The 15,557-nt window shown below is 41.4% G+C and overlaps 1 protein-coding gene across 3 annotated transcripts in view; it reads left to right on the plus strand.

Moving 5' to 3' along the window:
• The window catches only part of MACROD2 (mono-ADP ribosylhydrolase 2), an 851,553-nt gene that overhangs the window by 2,651 nt on the left and 833,345 nt on the right, over positions 1-15,557 (plus strand). For 2 of the 3 annotated variants that reach the window (XM_077176111.1, XM_054629913.2), the window contains exon 2: positions 1,519-1,635. In XM_077176111.1, coding sequence (XP_077032226.1) covers positions 1,519-1,635 — 117 coding nt within the window. The remainder of the gene's footprint in view (positions 1-1,518; positions 1,636-15,557) is intronic. The other variant, XM_077176112.1, reaches the window with a different exon arrangement.

Raw genomic sequence — 15,557 nt, forward strand, 5'->3', positions numbered from 1 at the left:
TTGGAGTTTCCTATGCCTGGAGCTTGGGATGGGCACCCAGCTATGCAGAATGGTGACCCTCATCAGTCAGTTCTCATGGCAGGTGTAAATGTCCCACTGAGGTACCAGGCTGAATAAGGAGAGAGAAATGCTTTTGTCAACTGAAGAAATCGGTAATACTGTCAAAAAATACCAAAATGAACTTATTTTGTTAAGGAAGGCTGTGCTCAAAACTTGCCTTATTAGACTGTGCTGACTGCAGCCTACATAATTAAGAAATTTTATTTTAAAGAAACACAAAAGAACCCCAAACCAGACCCCAGTGATCTTCTTTCTTGTTTTTTTTTTTTAAGATTTGATTTGAGAATAGTTTCCATGTTCATCTTTTGCTGCTTCTACTTGGGATGAAAATGTTCTTTTTATGTCTGCCTGGTCCTTTATGGAAAATGCAAATAATGTAGGTCTAGCCTTTCCTCACACCCCTAAAAGTTCTCCAGTCGTTGAAGAGCATCTATTACAAATTAACATATCAAGAAAAACTGTTAGTGTGATTAAAGTAGCACAGTGCTACTGGTAAAAACAGACTGAAACATTTGAGTAGAGTATGGGTGTCATGATGTTCTCTACTGTTCTTTTTTTTTTTCCCCCTCTTCTTTTGGGAGGGAAAAAGTTCTTCATCTTGTGCTGAGCTAATACTAAGCTTGATGAGGTAGGGAGGGAAAAGGGGATGTGACTGCAAAAATGAGCTGAAGTGCTGGGGTTGCTTGCAGTTTTGGGTCATTGGGATGGCATTTTTTTTTTCTCTGTAAAAGTCCATTTATAGCACGATCTGAAGAAGAGTAAAGTTGGCAGTTGCTGTCATACTTGTGCGATGTTTGAGGCTTTACTTTTCACTAAACATCTGCAAAAAGAGTTGGTGACATTCTCAGTAGAAAACAAGACCAACTGTCCATATGTATTTTAGTGTGGTAACCAGGTGTGTCCTATTAATATTCAAAAGAAAATCTCTAAACCTAAACTTGCCTTTTTTACCACCCCAGACACCTAGTGATTGACAAAACATTTTTCTGTAGCTCTGATCTCTTTTCTTATGTAGTAGCATTTTTTAAATTTCCCATCATGCTCCCTGCCTTTACTTGAACTTTTGTTCTGGTTTACAAATGCAAAACCTACAGAAGAGACTTTCATACTTAAAGAAACTCCCCATAAAACAACAACTCCCTACTAAAGTTGCTGTTCTCTGATACAGGAATTAAAGTGGCAGGAGGAAGCAGCACGGTGGTGATGTGGGGAGGAAGCCTGGACAGCCCAGAGTGTGGGGAAGAGGTTTTAACTGAACTGGGATAGCCAGAAACAGGGGTGTGCAGTGGTGCAGATGCACCATGGTCAGCTCCTGTTGTAACTCACTGCATCACTCTTGCTTGGTCCCCTCAAGGGGCATTTCATTCATCAAGGGCAGTGCACTGGTCACTGTGGCTCGTCTGCAACAATGTATGAAAGCTGGCAAAACTATTTTTTATTTCTCTTTCCCCTGAACAGAGCGTTTGCTGAAGATGACCTTGGAAGAAAGACGCAAGGAGTACTTGGGGGATTATGTGGAGTTAAAAACTATTCCAACATGGATGGAAGATTTAAAAAGTAAGAGCGAAAGTGATGGTAAGTGAAGTGGGGGAGACTTAAAATATAGAGCAATCTGTTTTCTCAGTCTGAAGTTACTTCTAGGAAGGACAAGACTTAGAACCTGTGTTGTTTTGAACAGTGATAGCCTAAAATTGGGACAGGGGTGAGAAAACCCCAACAGGATTTCATAAAGCCTCACTGGTGTCCCAGAACTCTGCTGGTATCCCCAGATGGAGTCACTAACTCTTAAGTGTGTGAAAGAGATCTTCTCTGCATGAGTCTTACTTTGCAGATACTCCAGCAGTCAGCCATGCCTAAATTTACTGAGCATAATGATATGGGGAATCTGGGCAAAACAATGCTGCAGGCGACCCAAAAGCACAGGGTAAGTGTGCAAGTTGAGTTATTTTCTAAGAATCCAGAACCTGGAGAGGATGGGGCCTCCCTTACATTTGGTCCTGCCTGCTTTCTTGGGCTGAGGAACATCAGTCTGGCCAGGATTAACTCCACTTTCCTTAGCATGTGCAGCCTTATCATGGTTGTGATCACCAGTAGAGTTGTCTAAATACTTGCAGTGAGAAGTAACCAAAAATGTGAATCCTATTTGCTTACAGACTTCTCTGCTCTGCAAATAATTCTGTTACAGTGCCTTGTTCTTAGTCTAGTTCCTTTTCATTCACACAGGGTATGGAGGAATAGGGATGGCTTCTGAGCTAGCTTCCTTCTCTTCTTCTGTTTTTTTTTTTTGCTGTGTCTTGCTATCCTACTTGACTGAAATCTGTGTTTTTTGAAGGAGTATCTAACTATGAGATCTGAAGTGCTTCCTGCCTCTGCAGATTTAGGACTAATTTTCTGACCCTTTTGTTATCATTAAAGAGGTGAAGAGGTGTGTAGAGTAACCTCATGGCTGCAGGTGAACATGGTTTTTATGGTGATAGTCCAGGTGCAATGAGGCCTGGAGCTGATCAGCTGTTTTTAAACTGGCAGGCTGTAACACTTATTTTAGCACAATCTGAAGGAGCTCACAGATTTTTCAGATGTCCTTGTCAAAAGCAGCTATTACCATTGTCTATTCCTAAAAGCATCTGGAATAATTTTCGAAGTGAAAATATGTCAAGAGATTGCTGAGCTCTTCAGCCCTGCTGAGTAGCTGTATTACATCAGTACCCATAGACCTCTTTTCTCCCATTTGAGTAGGTCATTTATATCTTGCAACATCAGAAAGCCTCTCCATCTAGTAAACAAGGGCTGCATAAAAATATAAAAGAGTACCTGACTTCTTGCAAGTTGATTTTGGAGGCCTGTGGTAGGTGGGAATATACAGTATGGCATGTGGTTTAACTGGAAGACTCTTTATCCCACCTAGCCCAAACTATGGTTTTTTTTCCAGCTACTCTCAGATTCTCTCTAAAGCACTGAAATTCACAGGTGTTGCATTACTTGGGCTGCTGAAAGTGACAAGGTGTGGATTTACGTTGTGATTGCTGTTACACTTCACAGAAGCAAAATGTCAGTTTCTAATATGTGGGTATTGAATCATGGCAGTGGTGAATTTATTTCTTTGTAGCTGCTCTTGCATTCTTTCTGTTAGTACCCAGTACACTGCAAAAAATGCTGGAAGGCAAAAGTTGTGCTGGAACACTTCTCTGCTAGTTGAAGGTTTTGTTACAGTGTACGTTCAGGAGAAAATATCCATAGACACTCTTTTTCTTTGATGTATTTGTTGTAAGTAAGCCATGTGTGATAGTGAACTTCTGGAAGGTTGGGCTGCTGAAATGCTTCCACATTCCAACTGATTAGGACAATTAAAAGAAATATGTGTATATTAATGTGACTGTTACTGCATTTGTTTCCAACTTTATTTCTCTTAAATGTTGACCCTGTTCTGAAGATATCAAGTGTGTCTAAAAGCTGTCTTTTTGAGCTGAATTACAGAAAAACTAGAATTTTAATCTTATTGCTGATGAGAACTTTTGCTCTGTTTGATGGGACATACAGAGGGCAACGGGTGCAGCCTGAATGAGATTCTGGAGAGAGCAAGTGAAGCCCCAGGTGTGATGGAATTGGTAATGATCTGACAAAACCATGTTCAAGTTCTGATATTTCCTCCAGGTGAAAGGTGGCTGCTTGCACTGACAAATGGAAGGGGTCTGAAGGAGGGTGGTGGTGAAAATAAAACCTTCTGTGTATTTGTCAAGCCAAAACAAAAACTGATGGGGATTTAAAAAAATTCTTTACAATTTACTCCCAATACCATATACAGTAAAAAAAAAAAAAAGACAGATTGATTTGTAAAGCATAGAGTGGCTGTTCAGGGAGAGTGATGAAGAGAAATCAAGGAAACAACCAAGAACAAATCAAGTGAAGCACGCACAATCAATCAGCTGCTGGAGTAAGAAGCTGTAGGAGAAGGGCAGAGCATCTGAGCTGGCAGCCATCCCCATGGACACTCAGTACTCAACTGGTGTTCAGTACTGCACAAGTTTTTGTACTGGCTGTTAGGAAAAATTGTGTGTACGATGTAAAGCCTTCACAGTGCCCCTTTTAAAATGGGAATGACTCACTGGAGGGTGTTGGGGAGTTCCAGTTAGGCATACATTTTTGTTATGTGTAAGTCTAATGGCAGATTATTAAAGTCTGTATGCAGAATGATGCAAACTGGAGTTACCTAAGAGGTTCATATTGGGAAGGAACCAATCTCACTGCCAGGGCACTTCCTGGGTGCTCTTAACTGGCAAATTGGAAGAACATACCTTAGTTTGTGGAAGAAAGTTTTTCCCTACCCCTCTTCTACCTTTTGACAGAAGTTGTGTTCAGAACTAAATTCTGAAGAGAACCAGCAAAACTTGGTGGAAGTTCAGTGTTTTGGTGAGGATGGAGGTCTTTGTAATAGAGCAACATAACAGAGGGATGCACATCCATGTAAAGGCTCCTGAGGTGTAAAGTTAGTGAATAGTGAATGGCAGCTGGCAAGGTCTTTGTCTCTTTGTAGCAGCAAAGCTACTAAAAATAATTGACAGTTCAAAGAGGCAGTATCTTTTAAAATGCTCTAAAAAAACCACATCAACTATGTTTTTTGCAGGTGTCCTCATACGGACACGACTAGCCATAAGAAATGAGGTTGGTGTATGTTGGCATGGAATTTGGTCAGTTTGTGTTAAGTGTTGGTTTTGGGAAGAGGGTGGCACAGTGTGGAATGCAAAAACTAAGTTTGGTGCCCACTTTTCTGCACTAAGGGGAGCAATCTGATGTGGGCATGTTCCTTTCCAGAAGGGCTGTGCTGTCAGCAGCCCTGATTTTTGGTGTGCTGCTTGCCAGGCTGCACAGGTGGATCTCAGAGATCACGTGTTGCAGCAGTGGAAGGAAAAGGGACAGTTAGTGACAAATGGCCCTCTTTAATGTCAAGAGGGAATGGTAGGAAGACAAAACTTTTGTTCTTGAAGCGGTCCTGTAAATATAAGCTTTCTCTGATTTAACTGTTTATTGCAGAAAGGAGGAGTTGCCCACTTTGGAAACCAAGAATGAGCTTTCCGTAGAGGGCTGGATAGTGTGAATATACTGGTATTGTTCTCCCCACTTGTTATCCTTCAGACAGACCAAAAGCACACACATCTCATCTGTTTTCTCATGTACTTTGAAACAGAGTGTCTTCCTGACAACATGTGAATAATGAACTTGTTTTCTGAAGTTTTGAATTTTATATCCCTGTGTTTCAATGCTATTTATTACATACCACTTTGTTAGGCACTGTAGCTTATGTTTCCCCGTGAATAAAATGCCACCATGTAGACTAACAACTGGAGTGTATTTTGAAGTTAAATACATATATTAGCTTTTTTTTGGGTACACACTAATTCCTGAAGATATCTTTACTCTGCAGTGGTGAATTTGAGAGATGACTTCTGAAAACTTTTCTGGAAAGCTTTTTTAAAAATTAGGGTCTTGGGAATTTTGTTGTCATTGAGCTTTTGTGCATCACTGGTAGAAAAATATTTTGTTGTATTAATTGGGTAATTCAGAAAACGGAATAAATGATATTGTTTAACTCCAGGCAGCTGCTGTGAGGACTCTTACAGCCCTGGAATTCATTGGTAAGACAGTGATGCCAAGAAAACAGCAAATTCAGGTGGTAGTTTAAAGATCTTTGCTAGTGGTAAGAACTGATTTTCATAGGATGAAGTTAAAATGGAATGACATGATAACTGAGTTTATTTTTATTTAAGGTTAAATGACACAAAAGGTCTGCAGTAATTTTAAACAAGTCTTCAAATATATTTAGATGTTTTGGCAGTCTCTGAATCTTTTTAATCTGCTATTTTTAAAGAAAATTATATGGCTCAAACTATTCAAATTAATCTAACACTGAGGGTTTTATGTATAATCATAAGGTTCAGATTTAATAAAAGCATTGTTGTACTATCAATGTGTAGCTTTCTAAATATTCACAGTGGGTTGACACGAGATTACAGAGACAAAGCGTGTAGATGAGCCAGTCCAAATGCTGCATGGTGAAAAGAAAATGTGTAGTAACACTGAGCTCTGGCCAGCATTTCTTGAGATGGGTAACTAACACAAGTAATTCTCCAGTATCTCCATGCAGCCCTGCTTGATGTGAATATCTGTCCTGCAGGAATTAGGAAACAAGGTGATGAGTACTAAACAGACTTTGGAAAGTGACACCACTACTAAGCTGCAGTGAAATTCAGCCAGACATGTACAAGTAAGAAATGGCATCTCTCAAAACCCTTCAATATTATCAGTGGTTTATACAAAAAAAGAAATTATGTTCAAGTAGAACATTGAGATTGTTAGACCAGTTTGACAATCACAAGATCTGTCAGTAAGAGCTGTGTGAAGCCTGCATGTTTCAAGACCATTCCCCCACTAAAAATCCAAGTCCATCAGCTTTCATTGTGATTTTTTTTTCTTACAATGACTGTAACAACTGTCTTTATAACAGATTCTTAGCTGAGTGGCAAGGATGAAAGTAAATTGAGACAGCTTTGTATAATTTTTGCTATTTTGCTAAAAAAAAAAAAAAAAAGCTTTTGCTACTGAAACTCTTGATATAAGGAAGTTCAGAGTGCAGCAGTTTTTCTGCTGAGTGCACACAGAAAACAGCAATAACTTGTGTGCCACCATTCAGGGTCTCCTCTATTACCTGTGGCCCTGAATGTGAATTCCAGCTTTGCCTAAACTCATGCTTGTATTTGGTTTTGTCCTTACTTTTCATGTATTTGCATACCACTGTTACTCATGCTAAAAATCTTATCACAGGGTCTCTTCAAGACAGGTGTGTTAAAGGTTAGAAAACTGTGTCTCTTAGATGCACATGGAGAGCACTGCTTATTAATTGCTGTGTATAATAGCTGGGGGAGCCCCATGAAAAAACCAACAACTGTGGTTTCTGTGAATTGTGTGAGGATTATGGTAATTAAGTATTTTGAATACTTGTGAAATTAACTATGCTTTTTGTGGACATGGCTGAAAGTGTGTTTTCTCAGTTCTGCTCTCTGTCCATGTTATGTGCATATTAAGGAAGCAGCAAAGGAATTAGAGGGGTAAGACGGGCAAACCATGTTCCTAGTGTGTGCTGAAGGTGTCCAGGAGTCTGTGTGCCCATGGCATAATGTGGAGTAACTTCAAGGCTGAGTTGGTATTTGGCTGCAGCAGATATCCAAGGCTGCCAGGGCAGGAGGGTGAAACCAGAGCCCTGTGTGCTCTGCTTTGCTCAGGCTCTTGGCTGCCCTTTCAGGATGTGTCCTGAACAGATACAAAGCTGCAGAGTGGTGCAAATCCGACCATGTCATCTGGTGACCCCCCCACACCCTTCTGGCTTTCCCAATACATGCTTTAGCTATTGACTTCCTAAGACAGACTTGCACAGTACAGAGATGGGAATAACCCTTTGTCATGGTTTCACGTAGTTTGGTTTTTAGTTTAGGAAAAAAATCCATGAGCTACAGAAGTGATTCCCGGTAAGGACCTTGGCAGGTTCCTTTGGACCTGACGGAACCAATCAACTGGCTAGTTTTAAATATTGGCACCCTGTTAAATCACTTGAGAGAGCTGAATATACCTCTGTGAAATGGCATTTAAAGATGAACAAGCCCCAGGAAAAACTCTGGCTTCTGGCCTTTGAACAGCTAACTGGATGCTGGCTGGGCTGGGCCAGGAGGAGAATGAGGAGATGCCTTAGTCTTGGGCTGAAATTCTCTTGTAAGGCTATGGTGAAGATACAACTGATACACCAGAGTTTGTTTTCATGGAGTGCTTTGTGGGGGATGTAGCATTCTAGCCACAGCCATGAGCAGAAGCACCAGTGTTGAAGCAAGCAGATGTTGAAGTAGCTGTGATCTAATGAGGAGCTTGAACAGAGAGATGAGGAAACCTTGCCCCAGGGGTAGAAGAAGAAAACCTCTGTTCCCCGAGATAAAAGAAGAGAACTTTTTGTTTCTATACTAGAATAGCTCATCCTTAAAATTGCACCCCAATAAGCTGAGATGGCCCATGGTGGTAGTTGTGGGAAGACTACCGAACAATGGGAGGGACTTCACGATTGCAGATTTCTGGGGAGCTGCTATTTGTGACAGTTAAAAACTACAAGAGAGCTGTTTCTTGTGGAAGAGTCTCCATGGCATGGCAGGAGAGGCTCTTAAGTGAACTGAAGTAAGATTATTTTTTAAGTGGTAAACTGACTGAAAATAACAAGTTAGTCTCTTTATGTTGTCAGTAGAAAAAAAAAAAGTGGGAGATGTGGTCTGAATGCTTATTTTGAATTTTTACTATCTCTTTTCTTTTGCTTCTGTTAATGAAATTTTCTTTATACCCTTTAAAGTTTTGAGCCTTCTTTGCTCTCCTCCTAATCCTTACCTTGCGGCAGAAAATGCACCCTTGCAGTGGGTGCACTGATGTTTGGCCAGCTCTAGATGCACTGCATTACTTGGTGCATTGGCCAGGAAACTCACACTGGTGAACCTAAACACTACACTCTTCAGGTGCAAGTTTACTTGAGCTTAAACTGAGCAATAATCTGTGTTTGTGTGTTTGTTTGCTCCTGGAGGTGAATTATCTCTAGTTAGTGATATCCCTGGTGTGAGTAAATCAGTGTGTAAATCAGGTAAATCAGTGTGTTTAGTGTATGGGGTGGAGGGAAACTGCAGTAAACAAAAAGAGTGAAGATGTATTCAGTTGACCTTGTAATTCTCTGGTGAGCTTCAAGTGAGTAACCTTTATAGGATGGATTAGCTGCCAAAGAGATGTTGCATTAAAGTGGTTTTGGGAAAAACAAAAAAGTTTCTTGCTTTCAGCAAGTATGAGATGATGATTATTAAAAAGTTCAGGTCTGTTTACATAGATTAGGAACACAAAATCCAGTGTAGCTAATCCTCTCTCTAAGAAAGTAAATCACTTGTCTTTGATGTAATTAAGATGATGACTTCTCTTTAAGCTGCTGCTCTGTGACTTTTTTAACAAGGTAACTTCCATACAGCATTAAGCTTATACAAGTCCTGGATAGAATTATTATTTTTGTGGCTCTTCTGCATGCAGCTGAGAAAGCTCTCTTATCTGCAGTGTCAGACAGCTCCTTGAGGGGCAAAAGTTAACCATAAGAAAGAATGCTGCTCTCAACAACAAATTGATAAATTGGTGTCCTTATTGAGGCTCTGCAAGCTCTTGATGGGTTTTAGAGAGTGATAGTAGGTGGAGGTACAAAGGGAAGCTAGGTACATCTTTGCCAGAAAGAATAGTTTTAATGTTTAATTACTAGTGACTGAATCTTGACCAGATGAATAACTTTCAAGCTTCTGTCCTGTGCAATATGAGCAACAATCCTTTTTTTTTTTGTAGCTGCTGAATGTCACTGCACTGAAGTTTTGTACAGAGGTCCCTAAGGAAGTACTTAGTAGAGTTAGGAAGTCAAGATGATGCAGTGTGCTGTCAGCTGGCAGGCTCGGTCTGGGTGTGAGGGAGGACGGCTTTAGCAGCAGTGATGCTTTAACTTGGGATGTGCTGTTCCTCAGAAACTGCTGAGAAAAATTGTAGGTTCCAGCTTGGAATATTTTGGTGGCTGACTTAAGTAAGATAATTTCACGTATCTTAAAAAGTAGCAGGTTATATATTTAGGCTTCTGTCTTTTCTTTGATTATTATTTTTTTCCATTCTTCTTTTTATATATCAAGTGTGAGCTTCTTTTGAGTGTGGGGGATTGCAGGACCAAACTCCCAAATTAATGTATTGCTCTACAAAGACCATTTCAGTAAGTTATCTAGCTTTTCTCAGCATGGTAGCTTGGCTAGTGCCCTAATCTATAATTTGTGATGGATTGTGGCATATGTCCTCACAGTCTTTTGCAGACAGATGTGAGCCAGTGTGCCAGCCTGATTAGAAGCCATGTGCCTGTGATTAGGTTGAGGCCAAAACCAAGCTGTTAAATTGTACCCTTGTCATGGCTCACTTACATGGATCTGTTGCCTGACTCTGTGACTTTCAGATATTTTCAAATGCAGGGGGAAAAAGCTGATGTCCTTCTGCAGAAGATGGAGCCCTCTTTTGATTAGACAGGTATGGCTTGGTTTAATTTGATGTAGCTTAGATATGACAGGTATTTGTGAAGGTGCTGAACTATTGCCTCAACTAGGATTTGCTGCCTGGCTCTTCACATAATGAGTGATGGCACAGGATAGGCCACCCAACTCTGGGTGTGGGAGGCTTGCAACAAGTTTGAAAACTAACCTCACACTAAAAGGAAGTAATGATACTGCTTTAACTCCCTTGATGGGGTTAGGTGATCACTGGTGCAGTTTAGGCTCTGTTTGGATCATTCTAACTAACTTTCATGTTATCTAACTATATTTGCTTCATGCACAGTTGAACACTTGATTACACATGTGTTAAAAACCTAGTCACTGGAAATAACATAAGCCTGGCTTCCCTTTTTTAATTCAGTATTCCCTTTTTTATTCCGATGCCCTTTTTTGATTCATTTCCACATGCTCAACATGAAGAAATGTCTCTTAAAAAGCCAGTGAGGGTCTGAATAATTGTAGTGTAGAATCATAGGATTGTTAAGTTTGCAAAAGACCTCTAAGTTCATTGAGTCCAAGCATTAAATGTTAGTAGTTACTCTGTGAAGTAATACGTGGCTTTCTCCATATGAGGACATCTAGCTGATGTGTATTTGGAAAATGAGTTGAGAGAAAATTTCTCAGCCCTGTAGGAAGTGCTGCTTATTTTTTTTTTAATGCCCAGAAAATGCTCTTCTGTGGTGGAGAAAAGGCTTAACAATCCAGTAAAGGATGTTAAATTTGGATTTTGCACAGCTTTAAAAACCATTGAAGTGATATTGAGAAGTATTTTCTATTTCAGTGTACAGTGTGAGGGAGACGCATAGTGTCTGTGCACCGAGGTTGTCCTGAGACTTGCAGTCTATTGCATGTTGACTTGGCATGTTTGCAGAAATGTGTCACAACAGTCTTTACCAACATTTTCAGTTGGTTTTTCGGGATGGGATGCTATAGAATGCATATGTTGGAAAATGAAGCCTCTCAGCCTTCATGCTGATGTAGCCAATACGTTATTTCTGAGAGTGGAAGTAGTTCTCTGCAAGCACCTTTGCACTAGTAGCTTCCCTGGGAATGGGTCATCAAATGTTGTGTTGGAAAAGACTTCTCTAGAGTTTACCCAAAGGCTCCTGTCCAAAAGACACAGTCTTTTGCATCTCTAATGCAGAGTAGGTATGAAGAAAGTGTAGATATGAAGAAACTAGTTGCACCTCTGTCTTTTTTTAAAACATCTCCCTGTGTTATCCTGCCCTTTGCTTGTTCACAAAGGCTTGTTTGTGCAGTTATGGGCTTTTTTGATGATCTCCTTGATATGGCTGGTTAGACTGTAAAGGTGCTCCAAGTTCTGTGTTTTTCATTTGCTGTACAGGTGTGACTTGTAGTTGAAGTTCAGCCTGCACTGGATTTATTCCTGTGTGCTCAATGCAACCTTTTCTGTGTAAGGTACTCTACTGCTTGCCTACCCATGAATTGTGTGTTGCAGTGCTGTTCTTTGGTGGGATTTCCTAATGACTCTATATCCACTGAAAACAAACCCCAGACTTCATGTAGCGGTCACTGAGAGTATGGGTCAGTCATATTTAAAGAAAAAGTAGAGTTCCTTTCTGTTTTTTCCCATCTTTCTGCGTTCTCACCAGTGTTCTTATAGGGAAAGGAATTGTAAGTGTACTGCAAGTAACTAAATCCAGGAGAATAGGTGATGTACACAGACATTCTTATGTTGACTTAAAGGCTTTGAGATTTGCTGCATCTTTGATTTCTAGGTAGATACATAAAAGAAGATAGATCTAGATATTTCTGCTGACTGCTAGTGAGTTTGTAAATGCTTGAGAGTTTGTATTAAAGTCCATTTTTTAAGTCTTTGAATGAAGCAAGCATGACTTGCAACACAAATGAGTAGTGGTAGAGTTGTCTTCAAGTATTCGAAGTTCCTCTGTCCCTTGCTGTTTGGGTTGAACCTCCAGTGTTCTTCAGTGTAGCAAATTACATGTGATATCTCATGGCTAGGGGAAAGAAAATGCTGCAAGGTAAGAGCTACCCCTAAGCCTAATATCTCCATGTAAAAAGCATCACCTTTTGCACCTTGGTTTGAAAGATGTGTGTCTGCCAAGGAAGGTGGAAACTCCCTTGGAATGGAGAATATGCCCTCCTTCCATCTGAATTATTATAACTTTGAAGTTATGGGGCTTTCACACAAAGATATGGGAAAAGGAATAATACATCTTTACTAGTGTAGGGATAGTATAGGATACTAGTACAGGGATAACAAGGCAAACAAACAACAACAGTGGCAGCAGAAGCACAAACCCAGTCCTGGCCTCTCTCGGCTGCAGCGCTTTCCCCTCAGGTGCAGTTCTGGGCCCAGCCAGCAGGGGCGCTGCTGGCTCACGGCCGGGCAGGGTGGGTGCGGTGATTCCCCCGCGCTCCTGCAGGGGGCGCTGCGGCGCGGGCTCGGCCGTGTCCCCCTCACACGGCAATGGCGGGCGGGCTGGCGAAAGAGGTGGGAATAAAGTTTCCTTTACAAACTCCCAGGGCAGCCAGTCATGGTGTCCCTCCTGATAGCGAAATGAGCTCTAGCAGGAAACTTGGAAACAGCAAGCTGGAATGGCAGGGACGAGCAGAATTCTGGAATGGTAAAGGAGATGTGTCAGAAACTCTGCGGCTGTGGTGTCCCAGCAGGCTGGGGATGTGTGGCTACAGTAGCAAAAAACTCAAGAGCATTGGCAGAAGGACAGCGGGGCTGGGCAGTAGCTGCCTGGCTCTTGAACACAGCCAGCAGAGGCTCCCTTAGAGGGTGAAGGGGCTCAGAGATCCCAGGATTTCCCCAAGGCATCCGGGCAGATGCTGAAGTGTCCTTTGTTTAGTGAGGTCAGCTGTTCATAAGGCCCCAGTGCAGTGGCCACTCTTATGAGCAGAACTCCGCTCATGGTAGGAGAAGGCAGAAAACAGAACCCTGCAGTGGTAGCAGATTTTTCCCACAGTGACTGCAGGCTGTTTCCCTTCCCAATTCCAAGAGCAGAAGAGAAAGCTAGGAGCTGCACCCAACCCTTCCCCCAGCCCAAATCTTGTGATACCTCTGCCCTTCCCACAGGAACCCCCAAGTAAAGAGAGGGAGTAGCCACCTGCACCCCTCCCCTGAGCTTGGCAGCTTATTTTGTCTTTCTCAAGAACCTGGTCATTTTTGTCTCCTAGCAACATACGGGCAAAAATTCCCTGAGAGAAAGAACAAAAGGAAAAAATCCTAAACCCCAACCCTTACCTACCTGTCCCAATACTAGAAAACTAAAGTTGGTACTCCCACCTGGTAAGCTGTCACTCTATGTCAGGCAGAGAGGTTTTTGAATGATAATGCCGTGAAATATTTGCTGATGGTTCTGCACAAGTTTCATAGTTTTCTGGTAGTAACATTTTATTTCCAGGCTTTACTTCAAGTACTACAAAAGCCTGTAATACTCAACTAGAGAAGTCGTTGCTCAGCAATGGTGTAGAGAATGAAAAAAGCAGAAAATATTAAGCTGTCAGACAATTTATTCTATAAGTTAATGAATGAAAGCAATGAAGTTGTGGTTCCCCACTATAAACTTATTTTAATCCTCCTTGATGTTGTATGTGTTCACCTGTTTAAATGCGTTCTCACATTTTGGTAAGTAAAACAGGTGCTGCTGAGGACTAAGTACCTGATTGGTCATGAAAAGTAATTTTTTCCAGACAGTTTATAAAGGTAAGCGGAGGAATGCTGCACTGTTGGTGGTATGTTTTGGATGAAGGCTCATAGTTACCCCAGGTGGTACTGGATCAGCTTGAGCACACTAGGAATAGTTGTATGAATGCTGTGATATTGCCAAAACACAGCTCTTTCAGTAAAGGGATCTGCTTTGTCTTGGGAGGAATCTAGTGAAGCAGAATTACCTGTAGTCCTGTAGTTTTATAGACAAGTATCAACATCCTCATGGGGCAATGAACAGTGATCTAAAGCAGTGTCATATGTTTGTGTCTCCATTTTTGAACTTCCATTGTTAATTATGAACTTTTTGTAGTAGAGGAAGGTTATAAAGTAGGAATTGAGTTTGAGGCAATGCAGTGTAGTTCTTGCCTCCGTGTGACCTTGGCTGACCATTTGATGGACTTCAGTAGAACTCAAGCTGCCATTCACTGAGAAGAATCTCTATTGAAGTTCTTGGTATCACTTGGAGTGAGGTACTGATAATCAGGCCTTGAGCAAGAACTTAGCAAAATACCATATCCAAAAGCAGTTTTATTCCACGATATCATTACAAGGTCTGGAACACCTCTGAAGCGTTACAAAACCAACCAAACAAGAGAGGGTTTCTTCACACAGACAAAGCACATCTCCTTCTGAGTCACAGCTGAACCAGCAGCCTTTTCCATGGACCCTAAATCATGAAATCTCCAGCAAGCATAGCAACCAGAACAGCTGGATGCTGACTCTCCAAGTAAACACACAAATACCCAAGGGTCTCAGCCTACTTATGTCTTTGCTGTCAATGTGCACGCTGCTGAAGTGAGAAGACTCTGATTTATGAATTGACAATTGCATGTCCCTGCAGATAAGGGTGCATCACAAATTAGAACTGGGAATGTATTCCTGTTCTTGTTCTCCTCATTTGTTGTTACTCCTTTCTCAAACTTTGTTATTTGGTACTTTAGCTTTCCATACCAAGTCTTCTCTCGGTTTACAAAAACTTCATAAAAAAGGCAGGCTCCCTCCTTTCCTTCTACCTCTTTCTCTCCCAGACTTCAAGGGTTTTTTTCCCTCTCAGCTTTGTTATTTTGGGGATTTAGAGAGCTGTGTGGGATAGACTGAGAAAAAGGTTGTTTAAGGACTATGCAAGACCTTGTAACACAAGAAAATTGCATTTTGCACGAGTGTTGTGTGGGTTGTTCAGAGGGACTGGCTGTTTTGATCAATTCTCATGGTATGCCACTCTGTCTGTAACGTGTAAATGTCTTCAATGGCCCCCATTTAAATGTGGCTGAAAAGTCAAGGCTCACACTTAGAACCTTGTTTGAGGGCTGCTGTAGCCCTATCGCCATGCTAAACCTGGCCTGAGCGACTGAGCTTGGGGCTTTTTGGTGAGTTATAGCCCCTCAGATGGGGGATATTTCATGCCTCCTGTAGAACCTTGAATAGGAGATACCATGACCTCCTGCCCTGGAAGATGGGGCAAAGTGTGAGCTCAGGAGGTTGGTCAGTGGTGCAGAACTGGGAAGTGCAGTTCATGCACCAGATGAGCCACAAAGATGATTAAAACATCTCCTGTGCCTGGAGAGACTGAGAGAGCTGAAGTTTAAACTGAAGAAGAGATACCCCAGGTGGGATCTGATCAGTGTTTATAAACACAGAGTGTAAAAGAGATCTCTCCAGACTCATCT

The sequence above is a fragment of the Agelaius phoeniceus genome, chromosome 3, assembly GCF_051311805.1.
Source record: "Agelaius phoeniceus isolate bAgePho1 chromosome 3, bAgePho1.hap1, whole genome shotgun sequence".
Taxonomy (NCBI): Eukaryota; Metazoa; Chordata; class Aves; order Passeriformes; family Icteridae; genus Agelaius; species Agelaius phoeniceus.